This window comes from Anomaloglossus baeobatrachus, chromosome 4 (assembly GCF_048569485.1).
Source record: "Anomaloglossus baeobatrachus isolate aAnoBae1 chromosome 4, aAnoBae1.hap1, whole genome shotgun sequence".
NCBI classification, from domain to species: domain Eukaryota; kingdom Metazoa; phylum Chordata; class Amphibia; order Anura; family Aromobatidae; genus Anomaloglossus; species Anomaloglossus baeobatrachus.
The window spans coordinates 683,428,877-683,451,796 of record NC_134356.1 but is presented as its reverse complement, the minus strand read 5'-3'; the positions used below and the strand labels follow the sequence as shown (position 1 = coordinate 683,451,796).

Here is a 22,920-nt window from a genome sequence, read left to right as displayed (position 1 = left end):
TCACCAGGATGGAGGCCCAGGGGAACAGACTTCAAGGTATGTAGAGAAATATCCAGCACCATGACAGGAATCCAACCAGGAAGATGAATAAAAAATTCTTCTGTTTTATTTAGATCATAATGTTAAAAATACATAGAAAATTAAAAAACATGACCAAAACCTGACATGTTTCGGACCCTAGAACATGGTCCTTACACATAGACCCATGAGTAAGGACCATGTTCTAGCGTCCGAAACATGTCAGGTTTTGGTCATATTTTGTATGTATTTTTAATATTATGATCTAAATAAAACAGAAGAATTTTTTATTTATCTTACTGGCTGGATTCCTGTTATGGTGCTGGATATTGTTCTACGTACTGTGAAGTCTGTTCTGGGAATAGTTGGGACCACAGGGACATGTCCTGGGAGCAGTGGGGACTGCAGGGATCCGTACTGGAAGAAGTGCAGACCGCAGGGATCCGTACTGGGAGAAGTGGGGACCGCAGGGATCCTTCTTTGGAGAAGTGGGGACCGCAGGGATCCATACTGGGAGAAGTGGGGACCGCAGGGATCCGTACTGGGAGAAGTGGGGACCGCAGGGATCCTTCTTTGGAGAAGTGGGGACCGCAGGGATCCATACTGGGAGAAATGGGGACCACAGGGATCCATACTGGGAGCAGTGGGGACCACAGGGATCTGTACTGGGACCGATTCTTTTTAACATCTTTATTAATGACCTTGTGGATGGGATTGAGAGTTAAGTGTCAGTCTTACTGATGACACCAAACTATGTAGGATATTAAAAAATGGACCTTGATAGTACAATATTACAAAAAGATCTGTATAAGAGGTCAGAATGGGCAGATACTTGACAAATGAGAGTTAATGATAAATGTAGAGTAATGCACCTAGGACGGAGTAATCCTATAGCTGCGTATACATTAAATGGGAGTAAACTCGGGACTACAGAACAGGACAAAGATCGGGGATTCTGGGTACAAGTAACTGAGTAGCAGCACTCAATGTCAGGCAGCAGCTGCTAAAGCAAACAAGATTTCAGGGTGCATAAAAAGAGATTAGATCCCCGTGATCCCAACATATTATTACCCCTCTATAAATCACTTGTAAGGCCACATCTGGAATATGGGATCCAGTTTTGTGCTCCACATTTTAAAAAGGACATTTAGACGTTAGTTCAAAGATGGCTAACTAGACTACTACAAGGAATGGAGGCCTCCCATATGATGAGAGTTGGAAAAAGAGACATCTCAGAGGAGATTATATATATATATACACACACACACACACACACTAGCTGCACTACCCGGCTTCGCCCGGGTTAATAACTTAACAAAATAGAATGTATTAACAAAAATGTATTCGGCACACAATATCCGCTGCCCGGGATAGTAACTGTCTCTGTTTCTCTCCCATTCCCTGTCAGTCTCTCTCCCTGTCTGTCTATCTATCTCTGTCTCTTTCCCCGTGTCTGTCGGTCTGTCTCTTTCCCAGTGTCTGTCTTTGTCTCTTACCCTGTCTGTGTCTCTTACCCGGTCTGTGTTTCCCTGTGTCTGTGTCATGAGTGACTCCTGGCTCAGCTGGAGCTGAGCCTTTTTTTAGTTTCACTTCTGATGCAAGTCACGTTAGGGGTTAATCCTTTCTGCCTCGTTCTGGAGGTCAGGCTGCTTTATTAGGGCACTGTTTCTCTTGGACTTCGCCAGTGATATTTCTGGCTCTGCTGTGTTCTGCTCTTGAGTGACCTGTTGTCTGCCCTGCCCCCTCCTCACCTCCGTCTTCACCTGACCTGTTAACCTCCTCTGTTGTCTGTTTCCATCAGTGTCTCTCCCGCTGTCTCCCTGTTCGTTCCTTATCTGTTTACCTTAATTCTGTCTTGTCTTCCCACTCCCCCTCGCTTCTAGGCTCCGATTTCCCGGCTACTGACTATTTGCTTCCCTCTGACCACGTTTAGACTTTGCCCTTGTGTACTTACAAGACCTCATGTTGTGACACGGCTTTGACGATTCTACTGCCATCTGGTGGGCTTGACTAGTATTACCTCTGCTAGAGAATTCCCTGCTCATACGTTTCCTCCACTTTTACGCCCCCTAGTGGTTTACCAGCTAACTACCTTCTCAGATAGAGGATTCCTGAAACTCAGTCCCACATTACTGCGCTGTACTGCTATTGTACATCTTAGAGTACAGCGTGACAGTCTGTCTCTGTATCTGTCTCTTAACCTGTTTCTCTTTCCCTGTCTGTCTCTTGGTGTCTGCCTCTTACCCTGGCTGCATTGTGACACGCCAACATTCCATATAAGGGCATGGCTGCGCATTCTTCTGAAGTTCTGGCTTCACTGTGGCTCCCAGCTCCATTCACTTTAATGGAGGCAGGGTTTTTTGGTGAATAACTAAAGCGCGGGGTAAAAATTTCCCCTCAAAACATAGCCTATGACACTCAGGGTCCAGAAGGGTGAGTGTGCAAAATTTTGTGGCTGTAGCTGCCAATTCCGGACATACATAAACATACAGCTTTATATATTAGATTGTCAATATAAAAGAACGGCACATGAATTATTCCTTCCAAAGACAATACTAAGGACCAGGGGGCACTCACTGCGATTTCAGCAACTAAAAAAAGGAAAGGATTCTATACAGTTAGAGCAGCCAGACTGGAATGCTGACCACAAGAGATAGTATGTCATTACTATAACTTGTTAGGGCCGAGTTATTTTCTTAGTACACAACATTGTGGGCTATAAAGTACTGAATGGCGAAATGTATAATTGGTGTACAAAGGTGGAATTAGATGGAGAGGGGCTTCCCCCCTAACTTATGTAACATGAAGAAGTTTTTGAAAATTGCCATTGTAGTTTCCCATACATTGTGCCCACCTCATGCTTTTGGAACCACACCTGTAAAATAAGCCAGCTTTTCATGTCAAACATGTGAATGGCAGCTGTGGTTTAGGCAGATTGTGGAGCTCGGAAGGGAGGGGGGGGGGGGCATTTGGATTCTGAAGTGCAGATTTTACTGAGTTTCTTCGGGTGAGAGAGACATGTTTATTTTTTTTAGAGTCTGATATGAAGCCCCCCCCCCATATTTCTGATAACCGATGATGGACCCAAGTAGGGATTGGACTTTTATGCTGTTGAAGCTTTTTTTGGTGGTGTACAGAACATTTTGGATCAGTTCACATTTATCCTGTGCTCTATGCTGAGCACTTACAGTAGGATTTCCATCTAAATATATCTCAAACACATGATTCAGATGAAACCCCAGACTGATCAATTCACTATGAAACAGTAGAGTTACTCTGGACTCTTTAGTTTTCCCCCCCCCCCAGAGGTGCACAAACCTATAGCAGACTATTTTCTGCACACCTAGAAAAGGAGACACTGCTGGATCGTATGCCAGACATTGTCCAGTGACTGCCTCATTATAGGGAATCAGAGGCTCCGTCTGAATCACAAATTTAAGATTTACACGTAATTCCCAGTGTAAGTGCTTAGTGTAGAGCGCAGGATAGATGTGAGCTGCGCTGTACTGCAGTCTTTAGGAGTAAGAACAAACAAAACAGCAATTCAAGAGAGTAATCATGGTGATGCCAGTCAGATCTCTCCCACCAGCTTGTTTTCCTACCATCTTCTCCCTTCCCTAGCTTTATGCAGACAGATGTTAAGTAGGGGAGGGTGGAGACATATGGAAAACAAAGTAGATAGGAAGGTGTATTCAGATGACTGGCAATCTGAATGCCTGTACATTGTTTCATCATTCTGCACTGATTTTGGGGGAGGGGGTGGGGATAATCATGCTGTAGTGCCCCTGAGCCACTCAGGGCACTACGAGGAACTGCATCCTCTTTGGGATGCAAGACCTACCCCCAGGACCTGGAGTACCAGTGCCAATATCACCAAAGCACAACAAAATCCTAGTGCTCCACTCCACAGCAGGCATACAGGCTTAACCAAAAAGGGGATGATTTCCTAGAGGTAGGAACGAGTCCTGGGTTTAGCCAGCCTGCTGAGAAGGGGTCAGGATAAGTGTGGCACACAGGTGTGCGGACGTGTCTGAGCTGGGTCCGTGCAACGGTGACCTGGGGGCACTGGAGAGTGGTTGCCAGGTCGGGTACGGACAGATACTGCTGGGACCTGAGCACAGGGTCCTGGATCAGGCACCAGTTCTACACCGCTTGATAATCACCTGCACAGGGATGACACCTTCATGGACTTCACCGAACCGAATAATCAAGGGGCATCAGCAGTAAACTAGGATCGGGGGTTCAGACACTTACCTCCCCACAGGACCCGCACTGCCCGCTGTACAGAGAAGACTTGGGCCCGACTGTCCCTTGTGAGGGTATCAAACGCTCCATGCTACAGGGACCCAACCAAAAGAGTGCCGGGGACAGAGCAACCGGGGTCATTACATTGGTACTCCATGGGACCTCAATCAGTAGTCCAAGGGTCTGAGTGAGTAGAGACTGTTCATGACAACCTGGTGTCGTCTCAATTATTGCCCTTCACATCTCCCAGGTACAGCCCTACCTGCTGAGGGCCTAACACCATTGCTGCAGCCACCACCATCTCTGGGAGTATCACATTCAGCAGCTCTACACCTTTAACCACAAGACACAGGTGGCGTCATGAACACCAACTTTCATCCCTACTTTAAATATCACCCCCTTTGACAGAGAAGTCCCAGGGCACGGGACCGGACAACGGCCACCAGAGTGTCCTTCCCATTTACAACTGCCCGGGACCAAGTAGCCCCTTACCTGGGCGACACAATGCAACCAGCAGTAAAACATAAGTGCAGTGGCCAACAATAACCATCTTGTAGGACAGTGGTTTGGGTTAAACCCTCATACATGTAACACCATAAACACCCATGGACATTGTCTAGACCTGTTAAGGACAGGGGAGATTTGTGCAACTGCGTCCAATTCTTCAGGTGTGTTTATCATAATTTAACCCTTTACTAACCTGGTAGTGTAAGTGGTGTTCAATAGGTTCACACTTTGCTGCAGCAGATAGATGAAAGCCTTTAAGTGGCCAAATGTGCCATCCATCTGGTTACTAAATGGCTGGTCACCAGTGCATCTTGACCTGGCACCACTGGAAAAGCCTGAACCCATGGGATTCAAGTTCTCCTCCCCCATAAAACCTTAAAGTCCATCTAGATCAACCACCATTTTTAGATGTTAGGGTTGAGGGTTCAAGTTTAGATATTTGGCTTCAATACAATAGACCTTAAAACCCAGAAGTCACATAATACCGCCATCTACATGTTATGAAGGATCTGCCATATGGCAGACATGTGATTTAAGATAACTGAGCCATCTTGTCTGAGGAATCACGGCCATAATTCTTTAAATACCATCTACAGCCAAGACACTGGAACAAAAATACATACAACTTTCCTTTTTTATTTGTGAACTATTTGGTAGAAAATCTTTTCAGAAGACATGTTCCAACCACAGTAAAAGCAACGGCAACAATTACTGAAGTGACAGATCCGATGGCCACCAGCACCCACAGCTGTAGAGGTTCAGGTCCTGCACCAGTCCTGGAAGCTTTGAGGGCTCCTGCACCAGTAACCTGGTTAGTCCTGGATCCAGTCACTAGTATGGGACCCAGGGTGGCCAGGCCATGTTTCTCAAGAGAAGAACCTGGTGAAGAACAAATAGAGTCCACTATATATTTGAGGAGAATTTAATCAGGCATGTAAGAAATTTAACTCACCAACATCCCTCTTCTGAAACCCCCTTTGTCGTCCCCATTGTGATCTCTGGCCAGCAGTAGTAGCGCAGTTCCTAGAGGTGCAGCACTGGCAGATCCCACTTTGTCCTTCCACAGATGTCCAACTAGAAGACCAAGAGACAAGTGTCCCAACTATTGATTAGTTATCCACTATTTACTCTAGGAGTTATGTCACACAATACCAGATCTAAGACCAGCCCATCTTACCTTCTAGAGGCCTTGTTGTAGGAGCAGGCCTTGTTCATTGGATCAGGGGTCTGGTTGATCTCAGCAGCTCTCAGGGTACAGGTGATGTAGATCTAGCACAAACACATAATTAGCTATGAGCCCTAAGGGTAAGCTATGGAAGCTTGTTTTCAGGGACACAAACCTTCTAGATATATTAAAGCCATATAGCATATGTGCATGAGGCAGAAGTGGTCCACAAGCTGTATGGTGGATCTATATTTAAAGGTCATTTAAAGAGCTCAAAATTATTCCTAGTAAGTTATCTCCAGTCTGTGTTCCTCACCGTAGAAGCAGCACTGTCAGTGAACCTGAAGGCATCAACCATGAATTGGAGCTTGTTGGCTTGAGGTCTTGGTGCAACAAAGACTGAGGAGGAATCGTCTTCCATACTGTCCATCAAGCACCTTTGAAACAGATTAGTTGTAGATATGGGAGCAACTATTACTCTTACAGTATTGATGGTTGCAACTCACCCATTGTTGGAGATTATGTCATAACTGGGTCTAGAGTTCACATCCGGAGTAATGGTGGCCATACACCGGTCAACAAACAGGATCATCGGGACATGGTTCTGGATATCCAAAGAGGCTTCTATGTACAATATCTCACCAAGAGAGTAGACCAGTACTGAAGTGGGAGCACTGAAGTCCGCTGGAGAGAATATACATGAGCATTAGCAAGAGCCAAAACTCAGCACCCACACCCCAGTGCTGGAAGCTTCTTACCAGTCATGAGCTGCAAGGAGAAAGCCAGCCTTTCCTCTGAGGTTACCGTGGTGCTGAATGGAATCCATGTTGGCTTAATGGCGTTACTGCTCACATTACCATGTCTAAAAAAGGTGGAAACATCCAGATAGGAATGTTAAACCTCTACTTTGCCATAAGATGCATTATCAGGGACTTACCCCAATGCCAACATGAAATCAAATGCACCCAAAGAAGGTTTGAAATACAGTGTTGGAGGAAACCTTAATTTCCTTAAGCACAAGCATTATGCCAAACTCAATGCCTTCCAATCCGGGCATACATTTGGCTGAGCATGGGTTTGTCAGTGGTTTAAGCCAAGGGCAGGTTATTCCCGAGCAATGATAGTGGCTGGTCACCAGTCAGCTTGTTTGACATTAATGAAGGCTCCATCTTACTACAAACAGCCCTTTATGAAATTGTACATTTTGGAGAATCTCTAGAAGATCTGACAACATATAGACTCACCGTGGGTAATAACACTGGATGGGAACCAAAGCTGGATTGGATCTGGTGATGGGCACGTTACTGGAGGAGGAGGGGGTGTAGCGCAAGTTGATCTGGTAGATAAGCCATTCTGGAGTCATCTTAATAAGGGAACAGCACAATAACAAAAAAAAGTCAGTATCAAAGTTAACGATGTTTAGGGAGGACCAGAAGAAGTCCAAGAGCACAATATATTTCACGCTTTTTCTACCATTAAAGAACTCATTCAACAGTGTTGAAAGCACCATGACCAACCAATGGATGAACCACCAAGGGGTTAAAAATAGATACCAGTCACCCAAGTGGAGGAACTTTCCTGAAACTGAGGTCAAGATATGTAAAGTAGTGTTTTATTGCTCACTGGACTTTTTAGTCTGGAGACTTCTGGAATAGGGAGTCTTTACTATTTATGGTGCTTGATTACCAATTTTTTGGGGGGCAATTTTGACAAATTCCCAAGGAACTGGTCTGGGGATTCCATGCCATAGCCTCTTTACTAGTGTTCTTGCATTGCAAGGATGTGAATGGGCCTCCTTAAAAGGGTATCAGGCACCAGGCTTTTTTCCCCTAAATGTGAGATCACCACCAGTGTGCTCTTATATACAAGAGTCTATAATGCTGTATACAAGAGGCCAGGTCACTATAGACCATAAAAAAAAAAACAAAAAAAAAAAAAAAAAAAAACACACACACACATCTTACTCACCTGTGGAGCAGTCAATTTGCATGGGCATCACTGGTCTCAGACCTGCAACTCTTTTCTTGTGATCACCGTCCTGCCCAGCCCCATGTGGATGACGCGTCCTACGTCATTCACAGGTCTCCATTGCACTCCTGCGCACTTGCACTTTGCTCTGCTAGGGAGTAGAGCAGTGTACTGTAATGTCCACGGAAAAGTCAAAGATCACCCATGCACTACAATACTTTGCTCTCTCCCCAGTGGGGCAGAAAGAAGTGCACAGGAACGCAATGTAGGCTCCTGTGTAGAATACATAGGACGCGTCATCTACATGGACTTGGGATGGAGGACATCAACTAAACAAGATGGAGAAGGCATCAGTTCAGGGCCCAGTGACACCCATCAGACCGCCCCTTAGAGTAGAAGAAAGCTTTTTTTTTTTTTTTTTTTTTTGAGGGTGGGAAGGGTTTACACTATACAAAGCAGCCTGGGCTCTTGTACACCAGTAGTCTACAATGCAACACACACAAGTTTATAGGAGAGTTGCAATAATTGATTAGTGCAAGTTACATGGCATTATTCCTCTAGTTACTTACCTCCAAATCACTTCCACATGCTTCGAGACTATTATCAAAGATCACAGTGGTGTCCGAACTCTGGGGTCCAGCTCGGCAGGGTTGGGATCCCAGGGTCAGGTCTGAGGGCTTCACCAGTTTACCATTACCATAGAAGTCTCTGTTCACCATCACCACCATGTTACTTTCACCACACTGCACACTGATGGGGGAGGAAGGAGATTGTGTAAGCAGTCGGAGTTGACGTTCGCCATGATACCGGTTATCCCATCCAGATACAGATGGCCAAGAGTTTCCTCTAGAAGATCCAGCTCCATGCTGTCCAACGCCTCTAGAAGATCCCCAACCAGGCTGATAATTTCTTCTCCAAGCATCTGACTGGCGCTGGTGTCTAACTAAAGAGCTGCTAAAGCCTGGTCCATAGAGGAGACCCACTAGGAGACAACTCCACTTGACCAAGAGCTCCATCCTGACTGCAGTAACATAAGGAGATGCTAGAGGCAGCAGAGCTTTATACCTGCCCCATCACATGGCCAAACCTTCACATGGAGAGGTAATTACCACCCCGGCTGGACACCTTCCACACCTGATGAGGATATGGTAGATGTCCATTGATTGTGAACTTTAGGCCGGTTTGGCCCCACTCACACTTGCGCTATTTTGACGCAAACGGAATCCGTCAGTAATGTAGTACAGTTCATTTATTTACAGTGGAAGCGCGACACCATGTGGACACAAGCGGGTACTGCATGACACACACACGCGGCATAGTAACGCGCTTCCACTGTAAATAAATGAACGGTACTACATTAGTGACGGATTCCGTTTGCGTCAAAATAGCGCAAGTGTGAAACTAGCCTTTCACATTTGCGTTGTTTCGACGCAAACGGACTCCGTCACTTAGGCTAGTTTCACACTTGCGTGGAACGGGATCCATAGCATTGCGTTGTGTGACGGATGCAACGGATGCGTTGCATATAGTGGTACAACAGATGCTACAGATCGTACAAAATAACGCAATCCGCTATAGGTTTTTTTTCCTTGATTTTACACTTCTGAGCATACGCAGTTGTGTAAAGACGGTTGCGTTAACAGAATCCGCCACCATAGGCATCCATTATAAAAACAACGGACACCAACGGATTCCTGCAGGTTGCGTTTTTTTGACACTCCGCCAAGCACAGAAAAACGCTACATGCAGCGTTCCATGCGCCCGACGGTCACTCGCGGTCAGCGTAAAAACAACTGATGCGCCGCGGGGCAGATGCAATGCAAGGCCATCCATTGCTATCCATAGCTAATAGAAGCCTATGAGGAATATAACGGATTCCTGCAACGGTTACGTAATTCCTCAAGGCTGCGGATAGCAACGGAAGCCGTCCAACGCAAGTGTGAAAGTAGCCTTAGGCCTCTGCCACACTCACGTGAAAATCACGCACGTGCCGAGAGACACGTATTTTCCCTGCGTGTTGCGTGCAGGTAAGTATGTGTCTCTGGTACGTGCGGGCCACGTGTGTTCTACGTGTGCTATCCGCGATAACACACGTAGAACCGGTAATTTACATACTCACCTGGTCCTTCCTGCTGTCCGCGCTGCCGTCCGTGGTGCTGATCCTCGGTCTCCAGCCCTCCCGTCTCCCCGCTGCTGCTGCTGCCAGGCAGGGAAGTGAATATTAAAAGAGCATAATGAGCGGCGGTCGGCAGCAAGAGGCAGCAGCGGCAGAGACAGGAGGGCTGGAGAAGGTGAGTTAATGTTTTTTTTTTTTTCACTGACACGTGTGTTTTCTCCGGCGCGTGTCACACGGGACCGCATCCACACTACACCCGTGTGGTACGGGTGCGGGACGTGTGACACCCGTGCTGCGGGAGAAAACACTGACATGTCAGCGCTTTGAAAAACGCACAAACGCACACGGACACACGTTCCGTGTGGTTTTACGTGTGTGTGCCTGCTACAATAGGGTAGCATTGCTTAACGTGTCTCCGTGCCGCCGGTACGTGTAAAAAATGACAAACACGTGCCGGCTGCACGGATGTGTGTCGCAGGCCTAATGTAGTACAGATCATTTATTTACAGTCGATGACCAACACCATGCTTCCTGCACTACCCGTATGTGTCCACATGGTGTCGCGCTTACACTGTAAATAAATGAACTGTACTACATTAGTGACGGAGTCCGTTTGTGTCGAAACAACGCAAATGTGAAACCGGCCTTACACTGTTGGGTTTAGGCCAGTTTCACACATCCGGCTTTTCGCCAGTTTGATGGATGCGGCGCACTCCAGTACAGTGTATACAGTACACTGACAGCGCAACAAGCGCCGGTCACATGCTGTCATGTGACCGGAGCATGTGACTCGGACGTTGCGGCGCTGCCACTGTACTGTATCATACTGTACTGGCGTGCACCGCATCCGTCAAATCGGTGAAAAGCCGGATGTCTGAGGAGCTACATGTGCTTTTCAGATGAGATGCAGTTAGGATATGTCCACACTGATCCTCTCCAAAAAAGCTGGGAAAACTCTTCCTATTCATCCACTTTACTGTTTATATTAGGAGTTTTTTTAAAAAAGCTTTTTAAAATGGAATAATAAAAGTTCTAAAAAGTCCTAGAAAATCTATCCAAGGGAGGCATTGTCAAATCAAAATGGTGCAAAGAACTGTTCGAGGGGAGGGGGGGACATTTCCAAAACTGCTGCAGAGAAAAAACTAAAAGATAAATTACAAAAAAATGGTGTTTTTTGAATGCCTTAAAAAAAATTGTCTTCAGTTAGACGTGGGGTACGTTCACACTGTTTTTTTTTCTCTAAATTCCTCATAAATTTGGAATATTATTTGCTCAATTTTAGTCGCAAAAATTTCCCAAAACAAAAATCACCCCCACCAAAAAAAATCTACATTATTTGATATTTCATCAGTAAAAACTGCAAAGGCATTGAAAACCCCAACAAAACAATATGAGGGTTTTTTTGTTTTATTTTTAGCTTTTTATGGTAATCTTAACTGCTCCAAACATTTCTTTTTTTCTGTTATTGTCCACTCAATGGGAAGGCTAAAAAAATGCTCAGAAAACATCTAGGCATTTTTTTATGGATTTTTTTTTTTAGTTTTTCCACTATACAAAAAAGTAAAAAATAGTAAAAAAAAAAAAAAAAGAAAACTAGCATTTTCTTATTTTCTTAATTGCTTAACAAAGTTCAAAAAAGTTTGGAAAAGGTTAAAAGAAATGGTGCTGAAAAAACGGCTGGGAGAAAAATAAAACACGCCGCAGATTATTATTGCAGAAGTTTCTAAAATAGTACATCGGATTTACTGTAGTCATCTGAAGGACAGTTTTCAGATCCAAAGTGGTTTATAAACTTTTTTTTATCCCAATATTTTTTACTTGTTTGAAGCAAATTTAATGAGGAATCAAAAGTGACGTCACGGCTTAAAGGTTTTTGAATAATAATAAAAAAAAAAAATCACCAAAAATTTACTGGTATGAACATCAATGGGGATTTTCCATTAAAGCAAATGCAGTATTTTAAGTGTGCATTCACACGGGGGTTCTTTATGCAGATTTTGGCACAGATTCAGCTCTAAAATCTGCATCCAAAAACTGGAAACCGCCAGTATAGCGCACGCGAGGTAGGAAAAACATCGGATAAGTCTGTGACATTTCCCAGATGTAAACACCATTTTTTGGTAGGTATTTTGCCAAAGAAAAAATCATGTCCTTCTTTTCCTTCAATTTGAAGCAGAAAACCTCGAAAAAACTGCCTCATTGTTTCCCCATTAAACTCAATAGAAACTTAATTCAAAGAATATTGGAAGAATCTGCTCCAAAATCCACGTCACAAATCTCCGTGTGAACACGACCTAAGTGGACACGCTCGCGATGTCTCAGGCGCTGGCATACCCAGGGTTTTTGGGGGGGGTTTTAAGATTTTTGTATTTTTCTGAAGCTTTTTTTTGGTATCTGGCCGTTTTGTAGCAGATTTTTTTGTAACTAATAGCATAAATGATAATAATCAGGTCCCTTTTTTTCAGCCTCTTTTTGGCTTTTGAAGCCAATGAAGCTCAAAGTGACCGAATACATGAACGGCAAGGCGTTTGTACATTGCAGTGCATGTGATAATTGTTTTAACTTTTTTAAGAGTTTTTTTTTTTCAGGCCGATTTCAGGAGGAATCTGCCTGCAAAAGACGCAGTGTGCACGTGGCCAAATGGTGGATTCACACAGTCTTTTTGCTGAGTTTTTGGAACATAATCTCTCCAAAATCCCCTTGATAACTGAAAACTCCACCAAAAATTGTCAGTTTCCACTCCAAAAACTCATCAAAAACACTGAGTGTGAACACACCCCAAAGCTTGAATCAAAACTTGTGGGGGGTTTTTATGTCTATTTTTGGAGATTTTTCTCCAAAAGTTCAGCAAAAGAACTCGTTATGGCATGTGCACATAAAATTTTTGGAGTAATTTTTTGGGAATGGTTTCGTGCCAAAAAAGCGCCTGGAAATCGCTGTGGGTTATCATACTGTACGGCATTTTGAGGGGACATCAAACTGTTACTGGGGTTATGAAAGGAGCGGCGTATACTGCACCAAAATGTTTTAGATTTGCTTATAAGCAGCTTTCCGGAAAACTCGTCTACAGAGCAAGTCACATTTTTTTTACAAACTTTTTTTTTTTTTTTTTACCACGTGGTAGAAAAAAGGATGTATTAATTATCTGAAGCATTTTCTGCTGGAAAACGTGTGTTTTTTTTATTTCAATGCAGTTTGTGCTGACACAACAAATAATAAATCACTATATTCTAATTAAAAATGGATAAAAACCAGGCTGAAAAAATGGGTATGAAAAAAATTCATAATTTAAAAAAACACGCAAAGATCCACACATTTTTTAGCAGCGTATTTTATGTGGATTTTGTCGGCTGAAACATCCACACGATGCGATCACATTGCGTTTTTTTGGTTGCAGTTTTCAGAAATGGCAGGATAACGATTCGCTATTTATTGTGTCTTTCCAAAAACACTGCAAAAATTGGCAAAAATTGCGCAATAAAAAGAAGCATGGTGTGAACAAGGCCGTAAACATTGTGTAACCCCTTCCTGACGTCTGCCGTGCGTGTACAGTGCCAGTCAGAAGTGTATGGAGCGGGGTCACGGAGTGATCTTGGCTGGTGATGGCTGTGTATTACAGCCGGGATCTGCCACCAACAGATGCGGGTGGAGCAGAGTTCTGCCTGCGATTGTTAATCTCTGTCAAACTCTAACAGCAGGATGTAACACGCATCGGCATGGGGGTACGCCATTTTAAGCTCCCATTGGCGCTCCCGAGACATGATCATAGGTCACCGATGGGTTGCTAAGACAGCCGGGTGTGTGCTAAAGACCTCCATACTTATCATAGCAACGCTCCTTAGAATCTCAGCCTATATAACTATAACACGTGTGGCACCCCTGAGGCTCAGTCGCCACAGGGTATTGCATCTGATTTAAGGTGCAATACTTATCTTGGGTAAGGAAAAGGTTAACCACTAGTTTTCACTTACACAACACACACAGCTCAGGTGCTTTTTCAGCGTAGCAGCTAGACACTGCAACTGGGACAAAGGTGGTAACCATAACAACGTGTTTTTCCCAGCCACTAGTGAGTCATCAGGAAGGTGGGGGCAGCACAGGGGAAGTGAGAGAGCACACAGCTTTTACCTCAGAATAGTCTGGGACAGAGAACAACACGGTCGCAGGAGAGAGTGCTTCAGAGCGTCTCCTGTTAGAACCAGCCCGACTGGAAGAAGCAGGAGTTTACTGGGTGAACTGAAGAGACAGAGGAGCAACACAGTAGCTGGAGGTAGAGCTCAATAGCTCCCTCAGTACCAACAGTTAGGGTGCTGAACCCTAAGGTGGCGTACACTTCAGGTTGTGCCACCAGAATCTGCAGGACAGGGGAATGGCACCCACAAGATCCTGGAGCACAGCGGCACATAGGGTCCGGACCCGCATCACCTGCACACAGGACGGAAGCTAGCACAACAAGAATATCGGGGTCCTCAAGTAGCTTCAAGTCATGGGGTTCCACACTAAAGCACACAGAAAAAAAGGTCTCTCAGTTCACAACACCAGTGGTAGCCTCTGAACTACCCGGGAACGGCTGGGGCCTATCATGGTGGAAACCGGCACTCTGAGGGTGACGACAGTACTGTGAGTAAAAATATCTTTGACCTCAGCCCCCTGTGTCGTCCCATTATTGCCAGCGCTGGCACCCTGCGCTTTAGCGCCAACGGCTACCACCACCACCATCGTCCTCCCTGGGGCCTAGCTTCACCTGCAGGAAGTTGAACTATCCTAGCTGCAACACCATCCGCCCCAAAGGACTGTGACCGCAGTGGCGGCTAATCCCTGGCCGCATACCACAGGTGGCGTCACGAGAACTCTCCACATCCTCCACCACCCATCCTCATCCTTCACTTTTGTTGTACACCTCGGGGCCACGAAGCTGGGCAGGGCCACACGTGACTTCCCGGACCCGACATCACCGGCCCGGCAACGAGTAACGTTTAACCCCTGCCCCATGGGTGCTACACGTGCGATCAGACGATGGCAACTTCACGACCTCTATGTTGACTAATAGGAACAGTAAAATAAAAGTTTTACCTCCAAAGAGAGAAATATGTGTGATCCGATGCTGTAATGTTTATATACTCTTTTCAGGGGCGTAATGACCGCGGTCGCAGAGGTCGCCACTGCGACCAGGCCCGCAGGGTTACAGGGGCCCGGCAGCCGCTCTGCAGAGCCGGCTCCTCTCAGAGAGGAGGTGCGCTGCTCAGTGGGCGACCAGGGGGCCGGCCTGTGAGTCAGGGGGCCCGGTGTCAGCAGAGGGGCCCCTGACCTGGAGAGGCCCACCAGGCATGTCTGAGCTGCGGCAGAGCAGAAGCACTCCTGGACCTGCACAGCAGACGGAATCCATCCTGTGAGGACCTGCGATGATGTCATGCCCATGTGCCTCTGTAGGTCAGAGGAGACACAGGATGCCGGCAGAAAGCATCAGAAGATAGTGATTGCCGGAGGAGATTTGGACACATGACTGGTAATGAGAAAATAGGGGGGGGGCATATGAGGGCTGCAGACTGTGACAGAAGGATGTGAAGGGGTGCAGAGTGTTTCAGAGATGGGTAAGTTGGGGTACAGGCTGTGTGAGATATGTGGGGTAGAGTGTGCGACATATGGGGGTGTAGTGTGTGTGATTTGGGGGTGCAGGCTGTATGGGGAGCAGGGTGTGTGAGATATGGGGGTGTAGTGTGTGATATGGGGAGTGCAGGCTGTATGGGGAGCAGGGTGTGTGAGATATGAGGGTGTAGTGTGTGTGATATGCGGGGTGCAGGCTGTATGGGGAGTGCAAGTGTGAAACTAGCCTTTCACATTTGCGTTGTTTCGACGCAAACGGACTCCGTCACTTAGGCTAGTTTCACACTTGCGTGGGACGGGATCCGTAGCATTGCGTTGTGTGACGGATGCAACGGATGCGTTGCATATAGTGGTACAACAGATGCTACAGATCGTACAAAATAACGCAATCCGCTATAGGTTTTTTTTCCTTGACTTTACACATCTGAGCATACGCAGTTGTGTAAAGACGGTTGCGTTAACGGAATCTGCCACCATAGGCATCCATTATAAAAACAACGGACACCAACGGATTCCTGCAGGTTGCGTTTTTTTGACACTCCGCCAAGCACAGAAAAACGCTACATGCAGCGTTCCATGCGCCCGACGGTCACTCGCGGTCAGCGTAAAAACAACTGATGCGCCGCGGGGCAGATGCAATGCAAAACCATCCGTTGCTATCCGTAGCTAATAGAAGTCTATGAGGAATATAACGGATTCCTGCAACGGTTACCGTAATTCCTCAAGGCTGCGGATAGCAATGGAAGCCGTCCAACGCAAGTGTGAAAGTAGCCTTAGGCCTCTGCCACACTCACGTGAAAATCACGCACGTGCCGAGAGACACGTATTTCCCCTGCGTGTTGCGTGCAGGTAAGTACGTGTCTCTGGTACGTGCGGGACATGTGTGTTCTACGTGTGCTATCCGCGATAACACACGTAGAACCGGTAATTTACATACTCACCTGGTCCTTCCTGCTGTCCGCGCTGCCGTCTGTGGTGCTGATCTTCGGCTCCAGCCCTCCCGACTCACCGCTGCTGCTGCTGCCAGGCAGTGAAGTGAATATTAAAAGAGCATAATGAGCGGCGGTCGGCAACAAGAGGCAGCAGCGGCAGAGACAGGAGGGCTGGAGAAGGTGAGTTAATGTTTTTTTTTTTTCACTGACACGTGTGTTTTCTCCGGCGCGTGTCACACGGGACCGCATCCACACTACACCCGTGTGGTACTGGTGCGGGACGTGTGACAACCGTGCTGCGGGAGAAAACACTGACATGTCAGCGCTTTGAAAAACGCACACACGCACAAACGCACACGGACACACGTTCCGTGTGGTTTTACGTGTGTGTGCCTGCTACAATAGGGTAGCATTGCTTAACGTGTCTCCGTGCCGCCGGTACATGTAAAAAATTACAAACACGTGCCGGCGGCACGGATGTGTGTCGCAGGCCTAATGTAGTACGGATCATTTATTTACAGTGGATGAGCAACACCATGCTTCCTGCACTACCCGTATGTGTCCACATGGTGTCGCGCTTCCACTGTAAATAAATGAACTGTACTACATTAGTGACGGAGTCCGTTTGTGTCGAAACAACGCAAATGTGAAACCGGCCTTACACTGTTGGGTTTAGGCCAGTTTCACACATCCGGCTTTTCGCCAGTTTGACGGATGCGGCGCACTCCAGTACAGTGTATACAGTACACTGACAGCGCAACAAGCGCCGGTCACATGCTGTCATGTGACCGGAGCATGTGACTCGGACGTTGCGGCGCTGCCACTGTACTGTATCATACTGTACTGGCGTGCACCGCATCCGTCAAATCGGTGAAAAGCCGGATGTCTGAGGAGCTACATGTGCTTTTCAGATGAGATGCAGTTAGGATATGTCCACACTGATCCTCTCCAAAAAAGCTGGGAAAACTCTTCCTATTCATCCACTTTACTGTTTATATTAGGAGTTTTTTTAAAAAAGCTTTTTAAAATGGAATAATAAAAGTTCTAAAAAGTCCTAGAAAATCTATCCAAGGGAGGCATTGTCAAATCAAAATGGTGCAAAGAACTGTTCGAGGGGGGACGGGGACATTTCCAAAACTGCTGCAGAGAAAAAACTAAAAGATAAATTACAAAAAAATGGTGTTTTTTGAATGCCTTAAAAATAATTGTCTTCAGTTAGACGTGGGGTACGTTCACACTGGTTTTTTTTCTCTAAATTCCTCATAAATTTGGAACATTATTTGCTCAATTTTAGTCGCAAAAACTTCCCAAAACAAAAATCACCCCCACCAAAAAAATATCTACATTATTTGATATTTCATCAGTAAAAACTGCAAAGGCATTGAAAACCCCAACAAAACAATATGAGGGTTTTTTTGTTTTATTTTTAGCTTTTTATGGTAATCTTAACTGCTCCAAACATTTCTTTTTTTCTGTTATTGTCCACTCAATGGGAAGGCTAAAAAATGCTCGGAAAACATCTAGGCATTTTTTTATGGATTTTTTTTTTAGTTTTTCCACTATACAAAAAAGTAAAAAATAGTAAAAAAAACCAAAAAAAAAAACTAGCATTTTCTTATTTTCTTAATTGCTTAACAAAGTTCAAAAAAGTTTGGAAAAGGTTAAAAGAAATGGTGCTGAAAAAATGGCTGGGAGAAAAAAAAAAGAGGTCCCACCTGAACGGTGAATACACACGCCGCAGATTATTATTGCAGAAGTTTCTAAAATAGTACATCGGATTTACCGTAGTCATCTGAAGGACAGTTTTCAGATCCAAAGTGGTTTATAAACTTTTTTTATCCCAATATTTTTTACTTGTTTGAAGCAAATTTAATGAGGAATCAAAAGTGACGTCATGGCTTAAAGGTTTTTGAATAATAATAAAAAAAAATTACCAAAAATTTACTGGTATGAACATCAATGGGGATTTTCCATTAAAGCAAATGCAGTATTTTAAGTGTGCATTCACACGGGGGTTCTTTATGCAGATTTTGGCACAGATTCAGCTCTAAAATCTGCATCCAAAAACTGGAAACCGCCACTATAGCGCACGCGAGGTAGGAAAAACATCGGATAAGTCTGTGACATTTCCCAGATGTAAACACCATTTTTTGGTAGGAATTTTGCCAAAGAAAAAATCATGTCCTTCTTTTCCTTCAATTTGAAGCAGAAAACCTCGAAAAAACTGCCTCATTGTTTCCCCATTAAACTCAATAGAAACTTAATTCAAAGAATATTGGAAGAATCTGCTCCAAAATCCACGTCACAAATCTCCGTGTGAACACGACCTAAGTGGACACGCTCGCGATGTCTCAGGCGCTGGCATACCTAGGGTTTTTGGGGGGGGTTTTAAGATTTTTGTATTTTTCTGAAGCTTTTTTTTGGTATCTGGCCATTTTGTAGCAGATTTTTTTGTAACTAATAGCATAAATGATAATAATCAGGTCCCTTTTTTTCAGCCTCTTTTTGGCTTTTGAAGCCAATGAAGCTCAAAGTGACCGAATACATGAACGGCAAGGCGTTTGTACATTGCAGTGCATGTGATAATTGTTTTAACTTTTTTAAGAGTTTTTTTTTTTCAGGCCGACTTCAGGAGGAATCTGCCTGCAAAAGACGCAGTGTGCACGTGGCCAAATGGTGGATTCACACAGTCTTTTTGCTGAGTTTTTGGAATATAATCTCTCCAAAATCCCCTTGATAACTGAAAACTCCACCAAAAATTGTCAGTTTCCACTCCGAAAACTCATCAAAAACGCTGAGTGTGAACACACCCCAAAGCTTGAATCAAAACTTGTGGGGGGTTTTTATGTCTATTTTTGGAGATTTTTCTCCAAAAGTTCAGCAAAAGAACTCGTTATGGCATGTGCACATAAAATTTTTGGAGTAATTTTTTGGGAATGGTTTCGTGCCAAAAAAGCGCCTGGAAATCGCTGTGGGTTATCATACTGTACGGCATTTTGAGGGGACATCAAACTGTTACTGGGGTTATGAAAGGAGCGGCGTATACTGCACCAAAATGTTTTAGATTTGCTTATAAGCAGCTTTCCGGAAAACTCGTCTACAGAGCAAGTCACATTTTTTTACAAACTTTTTTTTTTTTTTTTTACCACGTGGTAGAAAAAAGGATGTATTAATTATCTGAAGCATTTTCTGCTGGAAAACGTGTGTTTTTTTTATTTCAATGCAGTTTGTGCTGACACAACAAATAATAAATCACTATATTCTAATTAAAAATGGATAAAAACCAGGCTGAAAAAATGGGTATGAAAAAAATTCATAATGTAAAAAAACACGGAAAGATCCACACATTTTTTAGCAGCGTATTTTATGTGGATTTTGTCGGCTGAAACATCCACACGATGCGATCACATTGCGTTTTTTTGGTTTCAGTTTTCAGAAATGGCAGGATAACGATTCGCTATTTATTGTGTCTTTCCAAAAACACTGCAAAAATTGGCAAAAATTGCGCAATAAAAAGAAGCATGGTGTGAACAAGGCCGTAAACATTGTGTAACCCCTTCCTGACGTCTGCCGTGCGTGTACAGTGCCAGTCAGAAGTGTATGGAGCGGGGTCACGGAGTGATCTTGGCTGGTGATGGCTGTGTATTACAGCCGGGATCTGCCACCAACAGATGCGGGTGGAGCAGAGTTCTGCCTGCGATTGTTAATCTCTGTCAAACTCTGACAGCAGGATGTAACACGCATCGGCATGGGGGTACGCCATTTTAAGCTCCCATTGGCGCTCCCGAGACATGATCATAGGTCACCGATGGGTTGCTAAGACAGCGGGGTGTGTGCTAAAGACCCCCATACTTATCATAGCAGTGCTCCTTAGAATCTCAGCCTATATAACTATAACACATGTGTGGCACCCCTGAGGCTCAGTCGCCACAGGGTATTGCATCTGATTTAAGGTGCAATATTTATCTTGGGTAAGGAAAAGGTTAACCACTAGTTTTCACTTACACAACACACACAGCTCAGGTGCTTTTTCAGCGTAGCAGCTATACACTGCCACTGGGCCAAAGGTGGTCACCATAACAACGTGTTTTTTCCAGCCACTAGTGAGTCATCAGGAAGGTGGGGGCAGCACAGGGGAAGTGAGAGAGCACACAGCTTTTACCTCAGAATAGTCTGGGACAGAGAACAACACGGTCGCAGGAGAGAGTGCTTCAGAGCATCTCCTGTTAGAACCAGCCCGACTGGAAGAAGCAGGAGTTTACTGGGTGAACTGAAGAGACAGAGGAGCAACACAGTAGCTGGAGGTAGAGCTCAATAGCTCCCTCAGTACCAGCAGTTAGGGTGCTGAACCCTAAGGTGGCGTACACTTCAGGTTGCGCCACCAGAATCTGCAGGACAGGGAAATGTAAGTCCCTCTGGCCCCCACAAGATCCTGGAGCACAGCGGCACATAGGGTCCGGAGTCGTGATCAAGGTCAGGCCCCACCATGGACCTGCATCACCTGCACATGGAACGGGAGCTAGCACAACAAGAATATCGGGGTCCTCAAGTAGCTTCAAGTCACGGGGTTCCACACTAAAGCACACAGAAAGGAAGGTCTCTCAGTTCACAACACCAGTGGTAGCCTCTGAACTACCCGGGAACAGCTGGGGCCCATCATGGTGGAAACCGGCACTCTGAGGGTGACGACAGTACTGTGAGTAAAAATATCTTTGACCGCAGCCCCCTGTGTCGTCCCATTATTGCCAACGCCGGCACCCTGCGCTTCGGCGCCAACGGCTACCACCACCACCATCGTCCTCCCTGGGGCCTAGCTTCACCTGCAGGAAGCTGAACTATCTTAGCTACAACACCATCTGCCCCAAAGGACTGTGACCGCAGTGGCGGCTAATCCCTGGCCGCGTACCACAGGTGGCGTCACGAGAACTCCCAACATCCTCCACTACCCATCCTCATCCTTCCCTTTTGTTGTACACCTCGGGGCCACGAAGCTGGGCAGGGCCACACGTGACTTCCCGGACCCGACATCACCGGCCCGGCAACGAGTAACGTTTAACCCCTGCCCCATGGGTGCTACTCATGCGATCAGGCGATGGCAACTTCACGACCTCTATGTTGACTAATAGGAACAGTAAAATAAAAGTTTTACCTCAAAGAGAGAACTATGTGTGATCCGATGCTGTAATGTTTATATACTCTTTTCAGGGGCGTAACGACCGCGGTTGCAGAGGTCGCCACTGCGACCAGGCCCGCAGGGTTATAGGGGCCCGGCAGCCGCTCTGCAGAGCCGGCTTCTCTCAGAGAGGAGATGCGCTGCTCAGTGGGCGACCAGGGGGCCGGCTTGTGAGTTAGGGGGCCCGGTGTCAGCAGGGGGCAGAGGGGCCCCTGACCTGGAGAGGCCCACCAGGCATGTCTGAGCTGCGGCAGAGCAGAAGCACTCCTGGACCTGCACAGAAGACGGAATCCATCCTGTGAGGACCTGCGATGATGTCATGCCCATGTGACTCTGTAGGTCGGAGGAGACAAAGGAGGCCGGCAGAAAGCATCAGAAGATACTGATTGCCGAAGGAGATTTGGACACATGACTGGTAATGAGAAAAGAGTGGGGGGGGCATATGAGGGCTGCAGACTGTGACAGAAGGATGTGAAGGGGTGCAGAGTGTTTCAGAGAGGTGTAAGTTGGGGTACAGGCTGTGTGAGATATGGGGGGGTAGTGTGTGTGATATGGGGAGTGCAGGCTGTATGGGGAGCAGGGTGTGTGACATATGGGGGTCTAGTGTGTTATATGGGGAGTGCAGGCTGTATGGGGAGCAGGGTGTGTGACATATGGGGGTGTAGTGTGTGATATGGGGGTGCAGGCTGTATAGGGAGCAGGATGTGTGAGATATGGGGGTGTAGTGTGTGATATGGGGGGGTGCAGGCTGTATGGGGAGCAGGGTGTGTGAGATGTGGGGGTGTAGTGTGTGATATGGGTGTGCAGGCTGTATAGGGAGCAGGGTGTGAGAGATATGGGGGTGCAGGCTGTATGGGGAGCAGGGTGTGTGACATATGGGGGTGTAGTGTGTGTGATATAGGGAGTGCAGGCTGTATGGGGAGCAGGGTGTGTGACATATGGGAGTGTAGTGTGTGATATGGGGGTGCAGGCTGCATAGGGAGCAGGGTGTGTGAGATATGGGGGTGTAGTGTGTGTGCTATGGGGAGTGCAGGCTGTATGGGGAGCAGGGTGTGTGACATATGGGGGTGTAGTGTGTGATATGGGGGTGCAGGCTGTATAGGGAGCAGGATGTGTGAGATATGGGGGTGTAGTGTGTGTGATATGGGAGTGCAGGCTGTATAGCGAGCAGGGTGTGTGACATATGGGGGTG

At 46.0% G+C, this 22,920-nt stretch overlaps 1 protein-coding gene across 1 annotated transcript; it reads right to left on the bottom strand.

Moving 5' to 3' along the window:
* Window positions 1–5,416: 5,416 nt before the first annotated feature.
* Window positions 5,417–8,919, bottom strand: LOC142302141 (zona pellucida sperm-binding protein 3-like). The gene is made up of 8 exons (XM_075343225.1): window positions 8,473–8,919; window positions 7,180–7,298; window positions 6,694–6,797; window positions 6,442–6,619; window positions 6,252–6,372; window positions 5,948–6,039; window positions 5,723–5,844; window positions 5,417–5,649 (listed from the first exon to the last, which is right to left on the bottom strand). The coding sequence occupies exons 1-8, from the start codon at window positions 8,917–8,919 to the stop codon at window positions 5,417–5,419; spliced, it is 1,416 nt and encodes a 471-aa protein (XP_075199340.1).
* Between the last annotated feature and the right edge of the window lie 14,001 nt (window positions 8,920–22,920).

Bases quoted from the DNA above. Each gene is read 5' to 3' on its own strand.
- LOC142302141 (XM_075343225.1), bottom strand. From the start codon at position 8,919: ATGGAGCTCTTGGTCAAGTGGAGTTGTCTCCTAGTGGGTCTCCTCTAT. The intron at 6,620-6,693 runs GTAAGAAGCTTC...TATTCTCTCCAG, and splicing joins CTCCTTGCAGCTCATGACTG to CGGACTTCAGTGCTCCCACT. The intron at 6,373-6,441 runs GTGAGTTGCAAC...TCTGTTTCAAAG, and splicing joins GACATAATCTCCAACAATGG to GTGCTTGATGGACAGTATGG.